The sequence below is a fragment of the Oncorhynchus nerka genome, linkage group LG9a, assembly GCF_034236695.1.
Source record: "Oncorhynchus nerka isolate Pitt River linkage group LG9a, Oner_Uvic_2.0, whole genome shotgun sequence".
Taxonomy (NCBI): domain Eukaryota; kingdom Metazoa; phylum Chordata; class Actinopteri; order Salmoniformes; family Salmonidae; genus Oncorhynchus; species Oncorhynchus nerka.
The window spans coordinates 38,982,327-39,002,342 of NC_088404.1; the positions used below are offsets into that span (position 1 = coordinate 38,982,327).

Here is a 20,016-nt window from a genome sequence, read left to right on the forward strand (position 1 = left end):
TAGGCTACTGTCTGTAGTCTTGATTAAGCTACCTTTTTGAGTTGCTTGCATAATGTTGAGAATTACAGCTGAATTTGATAAAACATGGCTGTGTTTTCTATAACTTAGTTTTTCTTAACATTCATCTACTTTGGAAAAGAAAAACAATAGTAAACTTGTGCTTATTTCTGGTGAATGTAGTTTATTATGCAAATCACAAAATTTTGTTTTTATTTTACAGTTTGAGTACTCAAATTAAAGTTTTCTTCCAAATGTAATGTCTTCATGACCTGATACACTTCGCTGCTCTTTAAGGAGACGTGGTCAAATCGAGGAACTTTCTGGAACTTTAGTTTCCATTCTTAATTTCTGCCCCCACAAAGATCATGTGAATTCCCTGAAATATAGGATATGTTTTATTTATTTAACCTTTATTTAGCCAGGTAAGACCCATTGAGATTTAAAAAACTATTTTGCGAGGATGACCTGGCAAGAAGGCCAAACAGTTTTGGCTGCCCTACATTATTTGTAAACTGTAGGGGGGTGTCTTCAAATAATATGTAGTGTTTTTAGTGAGAGTTGATATTTGAGAATGGGTAATGGGACAAATAGCATTTGAAGTCTACACTACTCCTTGGGTACACAGACTTGACCTCAGCTTTTGCCAGATTAATTGACCCTTTTGTGCACACAGATCAGCACAAACATTACATAGTCACAACATTTGTAGGAAATGCACTGTGAAAATATGAAATTCCCAGAAGTCTCCCGTTGAGGTGTAAACTGTTTTATAGAAAGTCTTGTTGAATTAGATCTTGAATAACAAAAGCATAATTCATAGCATGGAGTAAAGTCAGTTGTCTGCCCACCACTCTGGCAAACAGAATAATTGTTTTTCACGGATAAAAGCAATAGCAAGAGGACAATGGTTTGCTATCTATCATTTGCGAAATAACTACAAGGAGGCTTTCATTGTGCATGGGAAATGGTGCTGGGTTGGCTTTGTTTGCTCGTGAAAGGACGTGCCCGTGCCAACCAATGAGAGGAGAGAATGAGTGCGGTAGTATGACGTGTAGATGCAAATCCCCTCGATTTCAGCCTATTGCCTGACTCAACCAGCAAGTGTGTGTCTTCAGTCTTCATTCCTTGCCACGGAACGAACCTGTTTATTCTGCTGTCTGAATAAAACGGACGCGTGTTATTGTTTTGCTGGGGATTAAAGACATATTGCTTGAAAGCAAATCGTATATTTTTCTTCCTCAACGCAAGACTGCGTAATTATAAATTTACTTTAATTTAATTAATTCATAACTGTACGCTATTTAGTATTCATTTTAAGACAAAATGAAGACAAAATTTATCAACGGGGTGTCATCCTCCCCTTCTATGGCCTTGGGTTTGTTGGTCACTGAAAACGCACTTGAGGTCCAGCCAGACACTGAGGATGAATGCAAGGAAATCATCCGACCGGATGAGCCCGACCAGGACACGAAGCGCAAGGCGTATTTATGGTGCAAAGATTTTCTCCACGGTGCGTGGAAAACGGTGACAGAAGAGGATTTTCAAATCAGCATAATAAGGTAGATATGTTCTTTGAGGACATTCACCATTATTTATCACTATTTATTTGTCATGTAGCCTACTACACAGATAAACAGTTGCTGCGTTTGCAACTGCATATAGGCCACATTTTCTCGCCCTATAATTTAAATGAATGGTCATGATGGGGTTAATAAGCAGAGAATTTGATACTGGGTTACACCTAATGTTATTTCAAATTAAAATGGTAGCTTTGCCTATATGGGATTGTATTGTGTGTGTTTGTTTTCAAAGCATCACTTTTTATTTATGGGCTTTCTATCCTAGAATAAAACCGTAATTTAGGTCGCCACAGCCATTGGTCTAATGTGTACACGCTGGAGATAGGGAAATGTGAGGCTTTTATGAGCTTCATTTGTTTTTTTGTGACGTTGTGACAGGGGTGGCCTCAGCAACAAGCTCTTCCTCTGCGCCCTACCCGACATCCAAACCAGTGTAGGTGATGAACCCCGCAACGTCCTCTTGCGTCTGTATGGAGCTATTCTACAGGTGTGTATGACAACAGACAATTCAATGTTGAGTGAGTCAGTCACATCTTACCCTTTTTCTCTTCAGTTTAATTAAAAACGTCCTGGTTCTGAATCTGAAAATGTAATCAATGTTCTTTAGGCTAAATGCGTAGCCTACCGAAAAGGTCCACTCTTGGACCCTTGAAAGTACAATTTGATTTACTCAGATTTTCTGGTCATGCTTTAGAATATAATAGAATGTGATAATATAAAAGTTTAGGAAAATACATAGCTTACATGTATTCCCTGAGAGGTTCTGAACAGGCTGAAGGGGTCTTTGCTTTGCTGCTGGAATTTGGGGTTGGACAGAAGGGAAAGGAGATATATCTTCTTCCTCAAACATCTTTGAAAGGTCCTTTGGGGTAAATACCCACATGATGGCATGGTCTATGGTGGCTCAAGCTGTGTGTGTGTGTGTGTGTGTTTCTGTTGTTGTGGTGTGATGTACCACCATGGCTGTACATGCGTATGTTTTTTGCCGTAGGCCTTCCAAAAGGAGCGTGCCTTGAGCACACTTGTTTCCAGGTGATTCCACCATACCATACACGGTACAGTATGCGATCCCTGAAGTCTCAGTATTGTCCTCAACAAAGTTCACCCACATTGTTATGGAAGTCAGCTTGTGAATTGATGCACTTGTGAAGATATGGGGGGAATGTTTTTTTTTACCTCTCCTATCCTTTTATTTTCATATTGGAAGTAAGTTGTTAAATACCATAGTGATACAAAGGAGAACTCCAGGTGTAAATCAATAGGAGCTCACCTGACAGCAATTAATATGTAAGGTGTTGCGCTGTATTTAAAAAAAATTTAACTTTATTTAACTAGGCAAGTCAGTTAAGAACAAATTCTTATTTTCAATGACGGCCCAGGAACAGTAACCGCCTGTTCTGGGGCAGAACAACAGATTTGTGCCTTGTCAGCTCGGGGATTTGAACTTGCAACTTACTAGTCCAACACTCTAACCACTAGGCTACTCTACCACCCCATGATGATAATGATAACAACCAGTGATATATTTTAGTTTAGTGTGTGCATCATGAGCTACAGCCAAAGGACACAGGATGATATCATTCCTGATGATGTGTCAGTAGGTCCACACTACATTACTCATAGGTCACATGATGGTAGGCTAGTTAGGGAAACCCCAAGTTAACCTCCTGACTAAATTTAGATGACCAGAAAATCCAGGTCAAGATTCAGTCAAGCTGACAAAGAACTGGATGTTCATGTAGTTGGATGGGGATGACAAAAGTAACTGCTCTGCTCTAAAACAGTTCAGTGATAAATGATTGAAGTAACACTATGAAATAGAAAATAAAAGAGACATGCCACATTTCTAGTAAGAAGTAATACACGATTTGGAACTGGAGGGCCCATTAATGAAACATTTACAATAAGCCAGGAGATGTAAAGCACCCACTACTATTGTAAGAATCGAATAGAATGGAATATTAATATCTATTCATTATAGACTCAAGTAGTTTGAGTTTTTTAAATTGATAATACATGTGCTAAAGAGATCAATTGAATTTTACCAAAACAATGAAAATGCCATGGAAATGCATGGGGGAAAGAGCCCCGAATCTCCTCATCCAGCAAAATTTGCCTACATTTAGGCTATTGTTTATATGTCTATTTCACACTATGTTGAAAAGTATAATGCTTGTATGGATTTCAACCCCAATACATGTTAATGTCAACTTCATTACAGTTAAAAACGACTGACTACCACCACCAAATTATGTATGCTAGCTATGCTACCAGCTTATACGAAAGGGAGTTAGCATTTAGCAGTCACTTCTTCTAAACCTGTAAAGAGACCACTTCTAAATGTTATGCAGCAAAACCAGACAAATATCCAAATCAGACTTTAGTTCCCACATTGTGGGCCTGTTATACATCAATCATGACAGATTTGACGAATATCCACTTTGTTAGATCAGATTTGTTGAATGCGCGCCAATCCGGCGTATGAGTGGTTACATGGTTACATGCACACAATAATGTGATTATTGTGGATAGTCAGATTAATATCATAGTTCGATTAAACCGTTTACATGCTTTGCAAAAGAACGATTTCCCTAATAATCCTGTTTACATGGACACGTGAAATCAGGCAACCTGGTGGCACTCGGATAAATGCAGAACATTGACAATCAAAATCAACCTTCTTCCACAGCGACAGTTATTTTTGGGAAGAATATTTGATTCTGAGTTCGGACATGTAAAGTTTATACGTGAAAACGATTTCTAAGACGCACGTATACATTCAGTTGTTCTGAACTACAGAGGGAGGCTCGCTAAGCTGGAGCTAGCACATGCACAGATCAAATACACTGCTGTCTTATCAAATACCTAATTTAATTAATAACTCGGAAGTTCGTGGAGTAACCGAGTTTCCTCAGAGGAGAAAATATTAAAAGTGCTAGTTCATAGATAGGACAACAATGTCAATATCTGCATTTTATGCCAAAGCATACAGTCAGTGCCAGCTGCCTTGATCAGGAGATAATAGATGCCTTTCAGAGAGAGAGAGAGCGAGAGCTTGTTTCTGTTTCTACAACTTTACTTTCTCAACAAGGAGGTTGTTAAAGGCACTGAGAGTTTTCCTATTGCCTCTTTGGCCGTCAGACTTGGGGACTATACTGTACTCTGTCATTGTCTCTTTGTGAGAATGCTATGTAGCATGATGTGTCTTTTGAGAAAATACATGTACTCATGGTTAGTTTCTTGCTTTTTCTTTCATTGATAGATGTCCTGTAATAAGGGGGAGCCCAGACAGTCAAACAAAGAAAATCTCTTTCAAGTAAGTAACTAATGGCAAAGGTGATTTACTCAGACTATTAGTTAGATTTTTGCTATCTGATTGTGAAAATGACCCCACAGCATGTGTCATTGTTCTGGCCTCGATACTATGTTTTTGTATACATTTTCTGGAGTTTGTGATCAAATTAGTCTGTATAGTTTAGCATCAAAGGTTTTAGTAATTGCCAATGGACTTAGTGATCACTTTGAAAAATGTCAATCCCAGTCCTTTCTCCCAACTGGATGGTGTAAAATGGTGTAAAAAAATAGCACTGTTGAGTCATCTCTTTGGATTGAGGTGACCTCTGTTAGTCAGTTGATGATAGCAAGATAAAAAGAGGGTAAACATTAATTTTCATGATGGCATGGCGTAAATCTGCAATTACCAGCTTTTGCATGAGAGTCACATAGAGTTTGATCCCATAGAGGCTAATCCTAGCTTGGCTAGCCAGTCTGTCCCCTCGTAAACCTCACCGCTCCTTAGCCTTCATTTGCATGTTTATGGCCTTTTCCCTATATTGTCTTGAAACAAGTTCAAATTGACAACAAGATTGGCAATTAGGTTTTCAAAATACAGTTTGAGAACAACGTGGCATACTTCACTATAGACTCTCACCTTTATATGATGACTAATTCCAGTAATAGTGAACACACCACTCATAACCAATGTTCCCTCAACATTTTTTCAGCACTGAGCAAATTTGAGATCTGCTGAGGGCACATTTGAACGTTGTGAAAATTCTGTGCAACCTCCAGTGCGCGTTTACTGTGAACACTGAGGCTGTACCCACTTTAAGTCACAGTTTTAACAGTGGCCAAGCAGGCTACTCTGGCTATTTGATCATAATGTAGGCCCAAACCATTATTACAGAGAGTCAGACAAATGATGCTACCCTCTGCCTATTGGCTACTTAGCATATTCAAGCCTGTGTGAACATACAACACTGCCGCTTTAAGACAAAAAAAGCTCTTTAACTGACTTGCTTTTCAAAGATGGCTAGAAATGTAGCAATCACTCCCCTATAGCTGACTACAAATGATCTATAACTGGACTAATAACTCACTAACTACCAAAGGATATTAACAAAATGTGCACAAGTGGATACATGCACCTCTCTTTAATCTCAAAACAAGCTTATCTACTCAGGACCGCTCATGCTGTAAATAGTCCAGTTCAAAGTAAATGTCATAGGACCATATATGGCAATGGTCTATTTGCATATAGACCTACTGCAGCTCTGATTGGTTATGCCGCACCGGTCTGTGTAGATAGTGTGGGTAGTAACAGAATTCTACAAAATCTCTTGCATAGTTAGTTTAGTTTTGATATGTTACATTGAAAGTGGCGAATATTGCGTTGATTCGATCACAATTTCCACAATAAAGGGAAACGTTGATAGTGTTAACTAGCGGGGAAAACTCTAGAAAGTCGAGTGAGGTTCAATCTTGTGCTTCTCTAGGTGGTCTGATATTTATTCTGCTTGAGCACAGTAATGAGGGAACATTGCTCATAACTGGAGCTTCAACTGGAAAATCCCCACAGCTGCTGTGCCTTGGTCATGTGACCGTAGCCATGGTACACAGGGGGTAGAGGGAGGGGAAGTGATATTCAGGGGATGGTACTGTGACATTGAACCTACTGTTAATGTGTTTTTAGCAGAATTTTCAAATTAGCATTGAAACTATTCATGCTTCATTTATATTACAGAAGGTGAGAGCGTTGTGAAACTAAGGAGTTCATTCACACATTTGTCAACAATGATTTTTTTTAAGGTGGTGGAATATGATCAATCTTATTTTCAGTCAATAGAGGTACTCATTTCCCATGGCTATGGTTACTACTGATTGAGTTCATTATTGCTATCTGTCTTGTTATCCACATGCACAGATATCCAGGTCAGAGCTACAGGGAAACAAATCCAAGGCTAGAAAAGTGACATGATTTTCCAAATACATTATTTTGTCAACATTATGAAACATGGACCTCAGTAGTGTTTTTGAGGAAGTGTGATTTCCTTCCATTTCTCAGGATAGTAGTGTTAACATTAGGACAGGCCACAGTGGACTATGGCATCCTGCTAAAAGGGACACTTCATTGTTTCCCTTCCTGTTTCACAGAATAAATGTAATCAAGTTTTTCAATTTACAAATCATATATTGAGTTGCAACAAAGGAAGTGATAGCCATTCAAAAATTCACTTTTTCTTTTTTTTCAATAATGAGGAAGGTTGGCGGAATGGAATGATGAACAATTTCACAACAATGTCAACAGACCAGTAGATAGCATTGCTGATTATTAACCTGAAAAGTAGGCTACTTAGCCAGTTTAATTTGACAACCTGTTAGGTTGCTGTTGACCAGTAGGTCATAGAAATAGGTCATAGAAAGTTAAATAAAAGTAATTGGAAAACTGAGGCTGGCTGCTGACCCACTTTTAGAGGGACTTTCTGGACATAGAAATGCACTGAACACATAGACCTACATACAGGCTGCAAGGCCACGATGTGTGTCAGGATGATCATGATAACAGAGATAATACGTTGAGCAGATTTGCATTTGTCATTTATCAGCACTACAGAGCCCATCTGTAAATGTGTCAATGTATATGAATACTTTGCAGAGTTTGGCTTAGTTGTTGTTTTTTTTAGGTCAGCCAAACCAAGGGTCATTATGGTTTCATATATTGTCTATGGTTGATGGGTCTCACCCCTTTTAAGGCAAGACATCCACACAGTGGATATACTGTCCCTAAAGATGATCACAATATCTCTATTTTGACTAGAGGGAAAGCTATCTTAGATGAGGACTATAGAATACCCCATGCTGTCATTGATTATTGACTAATAATGTTTTTCCCATGTCTATAGTCATGTGAGGTTGGTCCACAGTACATACAACAGGTCATAAGCAATGCACTACTATGATCTGGTTTCCGACAGGAAGCGCCAAGCCACTTTGAAGTGCACCACTTAGCACATTCCTTGGCCAACTGTCAGAGTCCACAGGTCACTGCCAGCTCATAGCAGGTTACACTAGACCTAGATAAGGGATTTGGATTGCACCCAGTGCTATGGGTTATTATTAGAGTTTCTACTGTACAGTGTAACATTGGAAATAGTTATTAGTAATATTTTTTTATGTACTTTCATTAATAACTACACAGTAACAAGGACCCTGTATTTAGAAGTGCTAACATAGATGTATTTGTAAGTTAACATATTTCTTTGTGGGCCTATCTTTTGAATGCTAGCTATATCAGAGCTCTGGCCTCAGATAATTGCTCCTGCCACCATTTTTCCTCCCCAGTAGAAAAGCCCAGGTGTCTTCTTCGGTTAAGCAGCCACAATTACCGATTGATGCTGTTGGCAGGCTCTGCCTCTGTCAGTACAATTGGCCCCTTGTTTTATCATTCTCATCATGTGGAACGCAACTCAATTCTCCCGTCTGGTCCAAATCTGCTTTTAAACCTACCACCATGACGGATGAAAATACCTGCCAATTCACTGACAGAGTTGGGATTGTAATTTGTTTAATTGAGGTAGCCATTTTACATTTTACAGTTAACATGCCTCAAAGATCTGGATCTGTGTATAGTTGATTTATCAATTGTGAATGCTAGATCCCTGGGAAAAAAATACTCCCATCTCTTCCAGACAGCCGCAAGGTCATGTGCTCATCATCAGCTTCCTCTGTCTAAGATGTTCCTAATTTAATCCTATGGAATTGAATGAGTTTCTGTCCAACTGACCCCCACCTGATGGTGGTAGTTGCGGACAGTTTCAGCTAACAATGGACCACAGTTTGGCTGCAGTCATCCAGCTCATCCTATTAATTGTCCTCACGTCCGGTTGCCATGAAAGCATTAACCAATGACTAAGTCATTTAACCTCATAATTTCTAAGGACGGGGTTGATTGTGCAAGGCAGCAGTGACTGACAATCACAAGGTTTAATAGGAGAAGTCAACAACCACAACCTTCTCTCATTCAGCTATCTGTTTGTGTGCATGCTAATTCCTGTTCTCTGTGTCTGCAGGGTGCTGAGGCCATGGTGCTGGAGAGTGTGATGTTTGCCATTCTGGCTGAGCGGGAGCTTGGGCCCAAACTCTTTGGCATCTTCCCTCAGGGCAGACTGGAGCAGTTTGTCCCAGTAAGTTACTCTATGTGGAGTGATAATCATTGAAAAAATCATTAATGACTATGTGATTGCATGCTTGCTTGTGTGCATGCGTGCGTATAGGTGTCTGGGTCTTTGCATGTGTCTGTGTGTGTTTTGTTCAATGATGTGTATTTAATTGATAGAAAAGGGAATACATGAACCATGCTAAATATATTCCCTACTTAAAGTGGCAAAAATAGCTTGAAGTTCTGTAATTTAACATTTTGTGCTAGCGAGAGTATTATTGGTCAATTTAATACACGCCCACGTTGCCCAGGCATTCTCCCATAGCGAGAGTTCTCTTGCTAAATTCAACCCACGCCTAGGCTAGACAGTTTGAATTTAAATCAGTATAGACCATCAGAATAGTCATGTTCTATCTGAATCACGGGTTTTGCTTGTATGATGTACAGGTAACTGCCTAAATAAAATAAACACAAACCCACACCCTGTAAATCCCCTATGCTCCTTTGAGAGTCACTGAGATTTCTTCTTCTAGCCATGGTAGCGAAAATAATGGGCAACGGCATTTTATACATGACCCTAAGCATGATGGGATGTTAATTGTTTAATTAACTCAGTGACCAACCGCTGTGTCTTTGTGAGACACAGAGTATGTGAACGGATGATCTCCGCATGTGTGGTTCCTCCTGTGAAGCATGGAGGAAGAGGTGTGATGGTGTGAGGGTGCTTTGCTGGTGACACTGTCTGTGATTTATTTAGAATTCAAGGCACACTTTACCAGCATGGATACCACCATATTCTGTAGCCATGCGCCATCCCATCTGGTTTGCGCTTAGTGGGACTATAATTGGATTTTCAACAGGACAATGACCCAAAACACACCTTCAGGCTGTGTAAGGGCTATTTGACCAAGGAGACTGATGGAGTGCTGCATCAGATGACCTGGCCTCCACAATCCCCCGACCTCAACCCAATTGAGATGGTTTGGGATGAGTTGGACCGCAGAGTGAAGGAAAAGCAGCCAACAAGTGCTCTGCATATGTGGGAACTCCTTCAAGACTCTTGGAAAAGCATTCCAGGTGAAGCTGGTTGAGATAATGCCAAGAGTGTGCAAAGCTGTCATCAAGGCAAAGGTTGGCTACTTGGGAAGAAGTTTTGATTCGTTTTGATTTGTTTAACACTTTTTTGGTTACTACATGATTCCATCTGTGTTATTTCATAGTGTTCATGTCTTCACTATTATTCTACAACTTAGAAAATAGTAAAAATAAAGAAAAACCCTTGAATGAGTAGGTGTGTCCAAACTTTTGACTGGTAATATATAGCCTGTGACCTACCTTCTTCCTCTTCTCAGGTCAATGGTGCATGAAGATCCACACAGGGTTAATGAAATGGCCTGTATATTATTAATCATTTTTGAGAATAGCAGTAAAAATTAAACATTTGAGTTATTCACTAGTACTCAGAGACCAAGAATCCACAGAGGTCAAGCGTGTGGCCTTTAAACATCTTCCTCTTTGATAAGATCTTAAATTGTCAGGTTGACAGTGAGCAAATTAGAGAGCCTAAGGGCATTGGAACTGGTTATACCCTCCATTCTTTATGACAACACTGTCAGCAGTCTATTGGTAATGGTGTTTCTGCTTATTGTAGCACATAAAGCTGTCAGCGTGAGGGGAATGAAGACAACCTGTATTCAGCTAAGACTTGTAGACCTTACTTCCTTGACCTCTTTGTGTTAATAGAGTCGTAAACTGGACACGGATGAGCTGAGCATGCCTAGCATATCTGCTGAAATAGCTGAGAAGATGGCCAAGTTCCATGGTATGAGGATGCCTTTCAACAAGGAGCCCAAATGGCTGTTTGGAACTATTGACAAGTGAGTTGGTATCTTATTAGAAACTGTACACCCTCGTTGCCTAACTTGACCTCACTGAACACTCCAAACAAACATTAGCTGTCACAAATATCTCCTCTTACAAAATGGTTAGCTAGTTTGCTTTTGTTGGTTGATTCTCTAGTCACCTGGTTTGAGAATAACAGAGAGACAAATGATGTTTTCCTATGGCATTTGTAGAGTAAAACTACACATCAATAACAGTCTTGGTCAAAACAAATTGCCCCCTCTGATGTGTTCTATGAATGTCTTCTTTGCTTACACTTAAGGCATTTAAGTTGTTAAAGGGATTCGCTTACCAGAGTGACCTTCGTCGTGGTCTGAGGATAGTTTCAGGTAAATCACAAGCGAAAGGTTGCTTGTCAGCAAAATAATGTGTGATTTGTACGAGTGCTGTGCATCGAAGTGCATCGCTGTGATAAAATAGTGATATCCGTCTTATCTATAAACTCTACAACGGCTTGTATCCCAGTGTTCCCATACATACAGTACCCTGACTGTCCTGATGTTTTCCCCCATCCACAGGTACCTGAACCAGGTGATGAGACTCACCTTCACCAGGGAGTCCCACATGCTCAAGTTTGCCCGTCTGATGAGCTGTAACCTGCCCCAGGAGATGGAGAATCTCAAGTAAGGCCCACATCACATCCACCCTGGTCCCTGCATAACGTACACAACAGTATTTACACTAAGCACACATGAATGGACATGATTACATGTATATGCAGTAATTCAGTTATGTACTAGTCATATGGTGTTTCCCACTAAATTGGTGTGGAATCCAGTCAACAACAATAAACCAATAATTATATTAAAATATGGTTGAAATATGTTCTGGCATTTTGCATCCTGTTTTTGGGGGGTAAACAGTGAATTAGGGGACTTATATCTCCTGCTTTTTACCTGCTTAAATATGGCTTGTTTGTCTCTGTAGGTCTTTGCTGGACTCCAGTCATTCCCCTGTGGTTTTCTGCCACAATGACTGTCAAGAAGGTAAGGGGTCTGAAGGATTCTGCATGCTTCGGTTTGGCTGGCACCTTGCCGAACCCGGCTAGGCGAACCGAACGAGTGTGCTTGCATACTCCCTTAAAAGACTGTCGCTTAAAAAACAAGGAAAAAGCGACAATAGTACTGTTTGTCCATATTGAGACTCTGTAGCCAGTATACACTTCCTGAAAATAGTCAGAAGAAATCTGTGACTCAAGAAATCTGTCATACATTTGTACATTTTTGCAGAGGAGATCTTAGTCACAGAATTTTACATCTAAATAAGATGTTTGGTGAAGTATTTCTCAGGTGAATTTTTTTTATATGAAAACAAGTTGTCTATCGTTGAATGGCAACAAACACCTTATTGAAGAATCCCTACTGTTGACCAATGACTGACGAAGGGGTGTAGATTTTCGGCTTGCCTCGAGATAAAATGTTGTGTGGACAAACAGCCTAAAAAAACCTGGCCAAAGACCAAAACCAACAAAATGTTGTCATAATATATGCACTAACTGTTCAGATCTGTTTCGGATGGGAAGTGTGTACACAGGAGTGTGTACACTGGCATAGCACACACACCCACAGGGGGGCCAACCCTATGACAGGAAATTAGCTTTAAAGCTGCTGAATTTTCTCTCAGCCTCATGGCAAAATGTGTAGAATAGCATGACATTAGCTATAAAACTGCACATTTTTCTCTATGCCCCATGTTTTTGAGGGGGTTTGCCCTTGCTCCAACCTTACGGAGACCCCGTGAAACTGTGCTAGGCCACTGTCAGGCATAGTATTGCAGTTTGTATAAAGCTAGTGAAGAAAATCTTTGAAATCCCTTGCTGTGTTTTACTGTGTGTATGTGTGTGTGGTGTAATAATTATTCACTCATCCTTTAGGAAATATCCTTCTCCTCAGTGGTTGTGAAGGCACTGACAGACAGAAGCTCATGCTGATTGACTTTGAATACAGCAGCTACAACTACAGGTGTGTTCATGCTCAGGACACTAGTCAGTGTATACTGTAATCATCTCCTTTACAACCGATTCAACTACTTTGGTCACAAATTGTAGTGAATGTACAACGTTTTGGGTGTCTAAGAGCCAGGAAACATTGACCACACTGTACGATGTGGGAGGGCTGTGTCTATCCAAGGTGACACTGTCTCGGCAGATGGTAAATCATACCCCCCATGGCCGATCCATTGTGACATTCTTTCACCCTTCTGAGTGTGTCTGAATCTCTGGAATCAAGCAGACTGGGCTGGTGGAGCAGAGCCAGACAACCTGTTCAATCTAATCATCCAGCTATCTTTATGCACAGAATCTAACAGTGGATTCCCAAAGCTCCCCTGACTGTTCTCCAACCATATTCCTTCACATTTATCATTCACAGCTTCTGCCTCATGAAATATTCATAGGAACTCTAATGTAATGTCTGCTGCAACACAGCTATTGATGGAAGGAATTTACCCTGGTATTTTGTATTTGTCATGGTTTAAAGACAAGAATGTAGCCACAGATTCATTTAAAATCTCCAATATTTCAGCAGCAAGCTGTCTTCATCTGGGTTACTGAGTTTTATTTCAGAATCTAACTAAGCCATCCAGAACTTCCACAGACTCTTACTGTAGGTTTTCCTGTACCACAGCCTTTTTTTGTAAAACATGGAATGCTTGAGTGCCCTATTTCTCAGAAAGGACCTTCACTGTTATTGGCCTTGGCTCACAGCCAAGTTAGTTCCGTCAAAACAGCCCTGTCCTGACCCTCAGGCTCCCTCGTAGTCATTGTACGTCACCACATGTGCTCGTCACTCTCAAGACGGATCAGGTTTCACCTTCTCCAAGCTTTGATATTTCCAGCCTGACTTTTACAGAAGTCCGTTGTATTGGTGTAGCCTTGACGGACCAGATGGGACTCATTCCCTCCCAAACCAAAAGGAGAAACCAATGTTCTCTATGGTAGGGTAGAACAGGGCACCATTAGGAAGCTTGTAACAGTTTTGACTTGAGGTTATTATTTATAGGGGTGCCAGGTAGGTTGTGCCTACCAGAGAAAACATTGGTTTCTCCTTTTGGTTTGGAAGGGAATGAGTCCCATCTGGTCCGTCAAGTCTACACCAATACAACGGACTTATGTAAAAGTCAGGATGGAAATAAACTTTTCATAAACCCTTAAAACATTGGAAAGAACTTCAAAAACAACTGTATTTTGCGTGGGTCGTATTACCAACATAAATGATTACACACATAATAATATTTCACCTTTATTTAACCAGGTAGGCAAGTTGAGAATAAGTTATAATTTACAATTGCGACATGGCCAAGATAAAGCAAAGCAGTTCGACACATACAACGACAGAGTTACACATGGAGTAAAACAAACATACAGTCAATAATACAGTATAAACAAGTCTATATACGATGTGAGCGAATGAGGCGAGATAAAAAAGGCCATGGTGGCAAAGTAAATACAATATAGCAAGTAAAACACTGGAATGGTAGATTTGCAGTGGAAGAATGTGCAAAGTAGAGATTAAAATAAATAAAATAAATACAGTAGGGAAAGAGGTAGTTGTTTGGGCTAAATTATAGGTGGGCTATGTACAGGTGCAGTAATCTGCTCTGACAGTTGGTGCTTAAAGCTAGTGAGGGAGATAAGCGTTTCCAGTTTCAGAGATTTTTTAAAATAACACAATGAGTTCTGGTTCCTCCAGAAATGTCCTGTACCTCGGGCCTAAAAAGAGTCCAGCCCGGTAAAGGAGTTCAGGGAACTCAAGTGACCTTTGTCACGTAATGTTTGTCAGTTCATTCAAGTGTAACGTAAACCCAGTATTAACCATACAATCAATATAACAATTATTTTACCACAGATATTTAAAGCATATCAACTCTTACTAAGTCCTCAACTACAACGAACTACATAAATCATCACAGTATACATCACATCAAAACAAATGAAATAGCGTGTACAAAAAAGGTTGTAGTCGGTCAGTCAGACAATCCAATCCGCTGAGCGGTGTAGTCCACGGACGCAAAGAGTGGATCCGATCCTGGGTAAAACTCTATTAGGCTACAAAACACACGGAATAACGCTTCGGAACATAGGGTTGACCACATCCTCATTTACGTCGTCTCCATCACAACCCCACTTTTGCGCAGTTGATGCTGGCTATTTAATTGGGAATTAAAGGGAAATCGCCCTATTGGAAGGAGAATAACTATTTAATTGGGAATTAAAGGGAAAGCGCCCTATTGGAAGGAGAATAACTATTTAATTGGGAATTAAAGGGAAAGCGCCCTATTGGAAGGAGAAGCACTATTTAATTGGAATTAAAGGGAAAGCGCCCTATTGGAAGGAGAAGCACTATTTAATTGGGAATTGAAGGGGAAGCGCCCTATTGGAAGGAGAAGCACTGAGACGTTCAGAAAAATTCATACCAAACAAAATGGTTATGTCACATGGACTTCTGTACACAATGAGAACAGTCCTAGGAGGCCCATGTCAAACTCACATCTTGTTTGTTTTCCCACTGTTTTCTTCCCAGTTGGTTTCCTTAGCAGCAGGCGTGGCTCGCTTGAAAGAGTTTGAACTATACAGGTTTTCAGCCCTAACCCATAATGCCGCAGCCAGGGGTAGAGAAATGTTAGGAAAGAGTTTATCCTCCAAGTTGTTCCTCTTGTCTGGTTTCCACAGCAGCAGCTGTGATTCCCTTCACAAAGAACTACCCATTTTCGTTCCCTTTGTGAGAAATCATCTCATATTTCTCTTCCTTTGCTATGGTAACATTTTACTGCAGCCCTAGTTTTCATTTGGGCATACAAGGAAAAGAGCCCAAACAATCATAATCCTCAATCCATGTGGCAATGCAATGTACATTGCAAGAATGTTCAGTTCTGCAACATTGAAAATACGCTTATCAAATATCAGGTGTAACTGACAGGACTGCTGACCTGGCAAATGTGATATCATTGTTAATGTTTTTTCTCTCCATATTTTGTATTTTCAGGGGATTTGACATAGGAAACCACTTCTGTGAATGGATGTATGACTATACAAATGACAAGTTCCCATTTTTCCATGTCAACTCAAATAATTATCCCACTAAAGCCCAACAGGTGAGTAAGGATGACAGTATGAAGACTTTTTGTCCTCTGAATCTGAATGAGTGGCTCTCTAGGCAAAAGACAGCCAATAACATTGTGATGTTCCTCTTTTCAGCTACATTTCATTGGAAGCTACCTGTCAGAGACTGAGCAGGGATTTGAGAATCAGAGCGCTGAAGACCAGATGAAACTCAAAGAGGAGCTGTTTGTGGAAGCCAACAGGTGAGCACCACGTTGAAGTGGCCAAGGCTTTTTGCTGGAATGTGAATGAGGGGTGAAATTGCTCACGTGTCTCTGACACACCATATGAGTCATCATGACACATGAGGACAAGTTGACTTACTGTTTTTTTTACAACTCTGAGGACACCTGTGGTTTAGTACTTAGAATGGCCTCCTGTTGAGAGAGCAGCAGTAAATCATAATAATAATGAACCCCTCAGACTGGGCCTCTTGGTTACTGTAAAATGCTCCCTGGGAAATAAAACTCTGCAATCAGTCCAGTAGTGATGAAATAGCACATTTCCATGTGGCAGTTGCTATGGACCAAAGGTTTTCTCAGTTCACCCATATGTATGTTTAATGGACCATACTGCCATTGTGCTCGTCCACAGTTTTATTGAAACATTTGTCTGTTGGTAATTACACAGGTTTGCTCTGGCTTCGCACTTCTTCTGGGGTCTGTGGTCGATGATCCAGGCGAGAATCTCCACCATTGAGTTTGGGTACATGGTGAGTGTCCATTATCTGGTTGCCATGCCTTTGCTTTACACATTTATATGTGTGATGTAAAAAACACAGCCATTCTCCCTCAAACAGAATAAATGAGAAGTGCATGTTGCATAAGACAGGACATGGAAGCATACAATGTATACCCAGACAATCAGAAAGCACTGTCAGTGTGTTCCTTGCTATGTTTGGTGTCATAGACTACTCTGAACTATACACAAATATTTTCCATGGTCAACCTGGTAAAGATTATCTCTGTTATATTTCCTTTCTTTGCTGAAATATATATAACTGACACACATACTGTGCGAGGCGGATTTTCATTTGGATTCCTTTTCTCTCTCTCTCTTTATCCATTGTCTGAAATCCATTCTGTGCAAATGTTCCAATATTTTTCTTTCCTTTGTCTGTCCACAGGAGTATGCCATGGCCAGGTTTGATGCATACTTTGAGCAGAAACGGAGCTTGGGGGTCTAAGCGAGGGACCACATACTGTAACAAGGAGGTGGAGGATGAATGGATTAACAGCGCTTAATTGAAAATAATGCAGACAGGCAATCAGGGTGTAGGACCATGCTTTAATGGCGAACCTGTGCTTTGGGAATGAAACGCTCACTATAGTTGGTATCGCATGGACCAAAGTGAAACCATGAATATCTGGTTTGGTGCCCCATGCATCGCTGCTCAGTGTCTGCACAATACTACGCTCCTTTATAACACACGCTCACAGGGTCAAGATTGTTCTTGGCCTGTCTTTTCTTCAAAGAACATCAGGAAGATTAAGACAGGGATAAAAATCTTCATTCTGAACGGAGGTGTAAGTTACATCCGCAGGAAGTCCATTCCTGTTTGGAAATGTTCTGGCGTAGCTCAAAAGAACAGAAGTCTCAATGAGCCTTAAAAATCCTTGCTTATTGAAAACCCAGTAATCTCTTATCTGTGACCCAACGGCAATAGTACATTTTCTGTGACATAAGAGCAAGGTTCAAAACATACGTCAAATAACGAAACTCTCAGTTTCAATTGATTGTTAGTTTTTTTTGCATCCATGCTATACATGTCAGTTTTCCTTCATTCTTTATCAAAAATAATTCCTCTAAGATGACTTGCATATGGAAATATTTGGAGCCACCAATTAGATGGGTGCGTCTCTGGCTAACAGCATTTCCCACCTGCAGTACTGTAAATATCATCTGATAAATGTGACCTGAAACACAGTGTACTCTTCGAAAAAAGGGTTCTTCAAAGGGTTCTCCTATGCGGACAGCTGAAAACCCCTTTTAAGGTTCTAGATAGCACCTTTTGTTCTAAGAGTGTAGTAATGGTGACCTCACTACCCTACTCTGTACTTACAATAGCTGGGGATTGTGTAGAGTAAGAGTATCAGCTCTGAATAGGTCATTGAAATGGTATTGGTATTCAAACAGATATATTCATTATGAAAATGCAGGTCCTTCTACACCTTTGGGGTTTTAGTCTGGGTTTCTGTACAGCACCTGGTGACATTAGCTGATGTAAGAAGGGCTTTATAAATACATTTGATTGATTGATTGAATATATCACAGATAGTACATTGGATAAGTAAGGAAATGGCAAACAGGAACGCTCTCAGCTTTAACTCAAACAGACCAACAATAGAGATGCTTACTGTGCTATTCAGCTGGAGTAAACAGTTGCAGATGTGAGAAGAACTGTAAATAAGTTGTAAAAAAATCCTCATGTAGAGGTCTTTAATATGTATAATGATATATTTAGAATGTGTTTGGGGACTGGAAATATTTACTTTACTTTTTTTTGGTGAAAAATTCATAACCAAACTGTGACAATTAGTGCTGTTTTAATATGAATTTATATTCTGTATTTCATCATTCTATTTGTTTTATGTAAACATGTTTATTTAATCTGGTTAATATAATATTGAAACAAATATGAGCCTTCACTTTGAAATTACATTGTTGCGTAGGCTACAATGTCAGTGGCACTTCAATCTCATTCACCAGACACTTCTTCCCAATGCTCATACGCTATTAGCCTGGGAGCGAGATGAGTGGCACTTTCCTGACCAGTTGCATTTTTAAGGATAACGTTTGAAATGTTTTCCTTAAATGGAATATGTATTTTTCTTAATAAGAAAATTGTCTCTTTCCTTGTTGAAACACATCTCACTCCTGTTTTCTCAACACCTGCTATATCATTATTGTGTGATCAACTACATTCCATTTTCAGGTATATGTTGTGTATATTTGTATGTACATTACACCTCTCTTTCATGATATATTATTAGTTTGAGATAATAAAATAAGAATTGATCCAAATGTATTCAAATGGAATTGTAATTGACAGTGCCACATACAGTTTTCTGAGTATTTCCTTGCTGTATTTCATGTTTTGCCATTCAATACAGAGATCAAATAACATGTGATTGATTATCCAAACATGAGGGAAGAAGGAGCTCCTCTACATTACACTGAATATTGTTGATTATGAATATTGTAATCTTATGGATAATTGAACTGAATGTCCAATTTGTATATGCTGTGAAAGGATCCCAACTACTCTATTTTGTGAGTGCAAACGTTTAGCCTGGCTTACCTATAAAGATAGCTATGCAGATATACACTAAAATAAGAAAATATGTACCGTATAAATTCTTCCCTTGTAAATAGCAAGGGTCAAGTCATTTGAAAATGTACCACTATGGCATGTTCATTATATACACTTACTGTACCTTCTACTGCTTTGCACAAGTACTACAATAAAGATAAAGAAATAAAACGTGTATTCTCGCAAATCAGTCTGTATAACTGAGGGGGAAATATGACTGTGACATTGTACCATAGATTTGCGCCAATCACATTGTTTAATCTCTGTCAAAAAAAGACAAAGAAGGAGAGATAACATAAGAAATACTGTAGTTCCTATCATAACTGTTGTTCTGCGTTGTGTGTGGCCAGCACCATCATGGTCAATGATGTATGTTAATAAGTAGACAAAGTGCTGGATCAATGATAAGTGCATGAACAATTAGAGTTCCATTGGATGACTGGATAAGATGACTCAGAATGGGCTGACAGTCCAGTCCCCACAAGCATTTCGCTACACTTGCATTAACATCTGCTAACCATGTGTATGTGACAAATCAAATTGGATTTGATTTGATATGTAATTCCTCGAAACCTTGCCTTCCTTCTACAAAAGCAGTTGTACATTCACTTCCAATGACACATCTTTCATCTTGTTGTGCGTTCATCAGTTTATGGCATATGCCACGTTGTCCTCGGCGATTATG

The 20,016-nt window shown here is 39.7% G+C and overlaps 1 protein-coding gene across 1 annotated transcript; it reads left to right on the top strand.

Moving 5' to 3' along the window:
- The first annotated feature begins 183 nt into the window (after positions 1-183).
- Positions 184-19,506, top strand: LOC115134273 (choline kinase alpha-like). Its single transcript, XM_029668074.2, has 12 exons — positions 184-1,559; positions 1,959-2,067; positions 4,843-4,896; positions 8,930-9,043; positions 10,762-10,895; positions 11,439-11,543; positions 11,848-11,906; positions 12,794-12,881; positions 15,903-16,011; positions 16,115-16,221; positions 16,649-16,730; positions 17,145-19,506. Exons 1-12 carry the CDS (start codon positions 1,324-1,326, stop codon positions 17,202-17,204), a joined length of 1,257 nt encoding a protein of 418 aa, XP_029523934.1. The 5' UTR covers positions 184-1,323; the 3' UTR covers positions 17,205-19,506.
- The last annotated feature ends 510 nt before the right edge of the window (positions 19,507-20,016 follow it).

Coding starts and splice junctions, on each gene's coding strand:
- LOC115134273 (XM_029668074.2), top strand. CDS start 1,324: ATGAAGACAAAATTTATCAACGGGGTGTCATCCTCCCCTTCTATGGCC. Junction 11,544..11,847: donor CAGGAGATGGAGAATCTCAA/GTAAGGCCCACA, acceptor TTGTCTCTGTAG/GTCTTTGCTGGACTCCAGTC. Junction 12,882..15,902: donor TACAGCAGCTACAACTACAG/GTGTGTTCATGC, acceptor TTGTATTTTCAG/GGGATTTGACATAGGAAACC.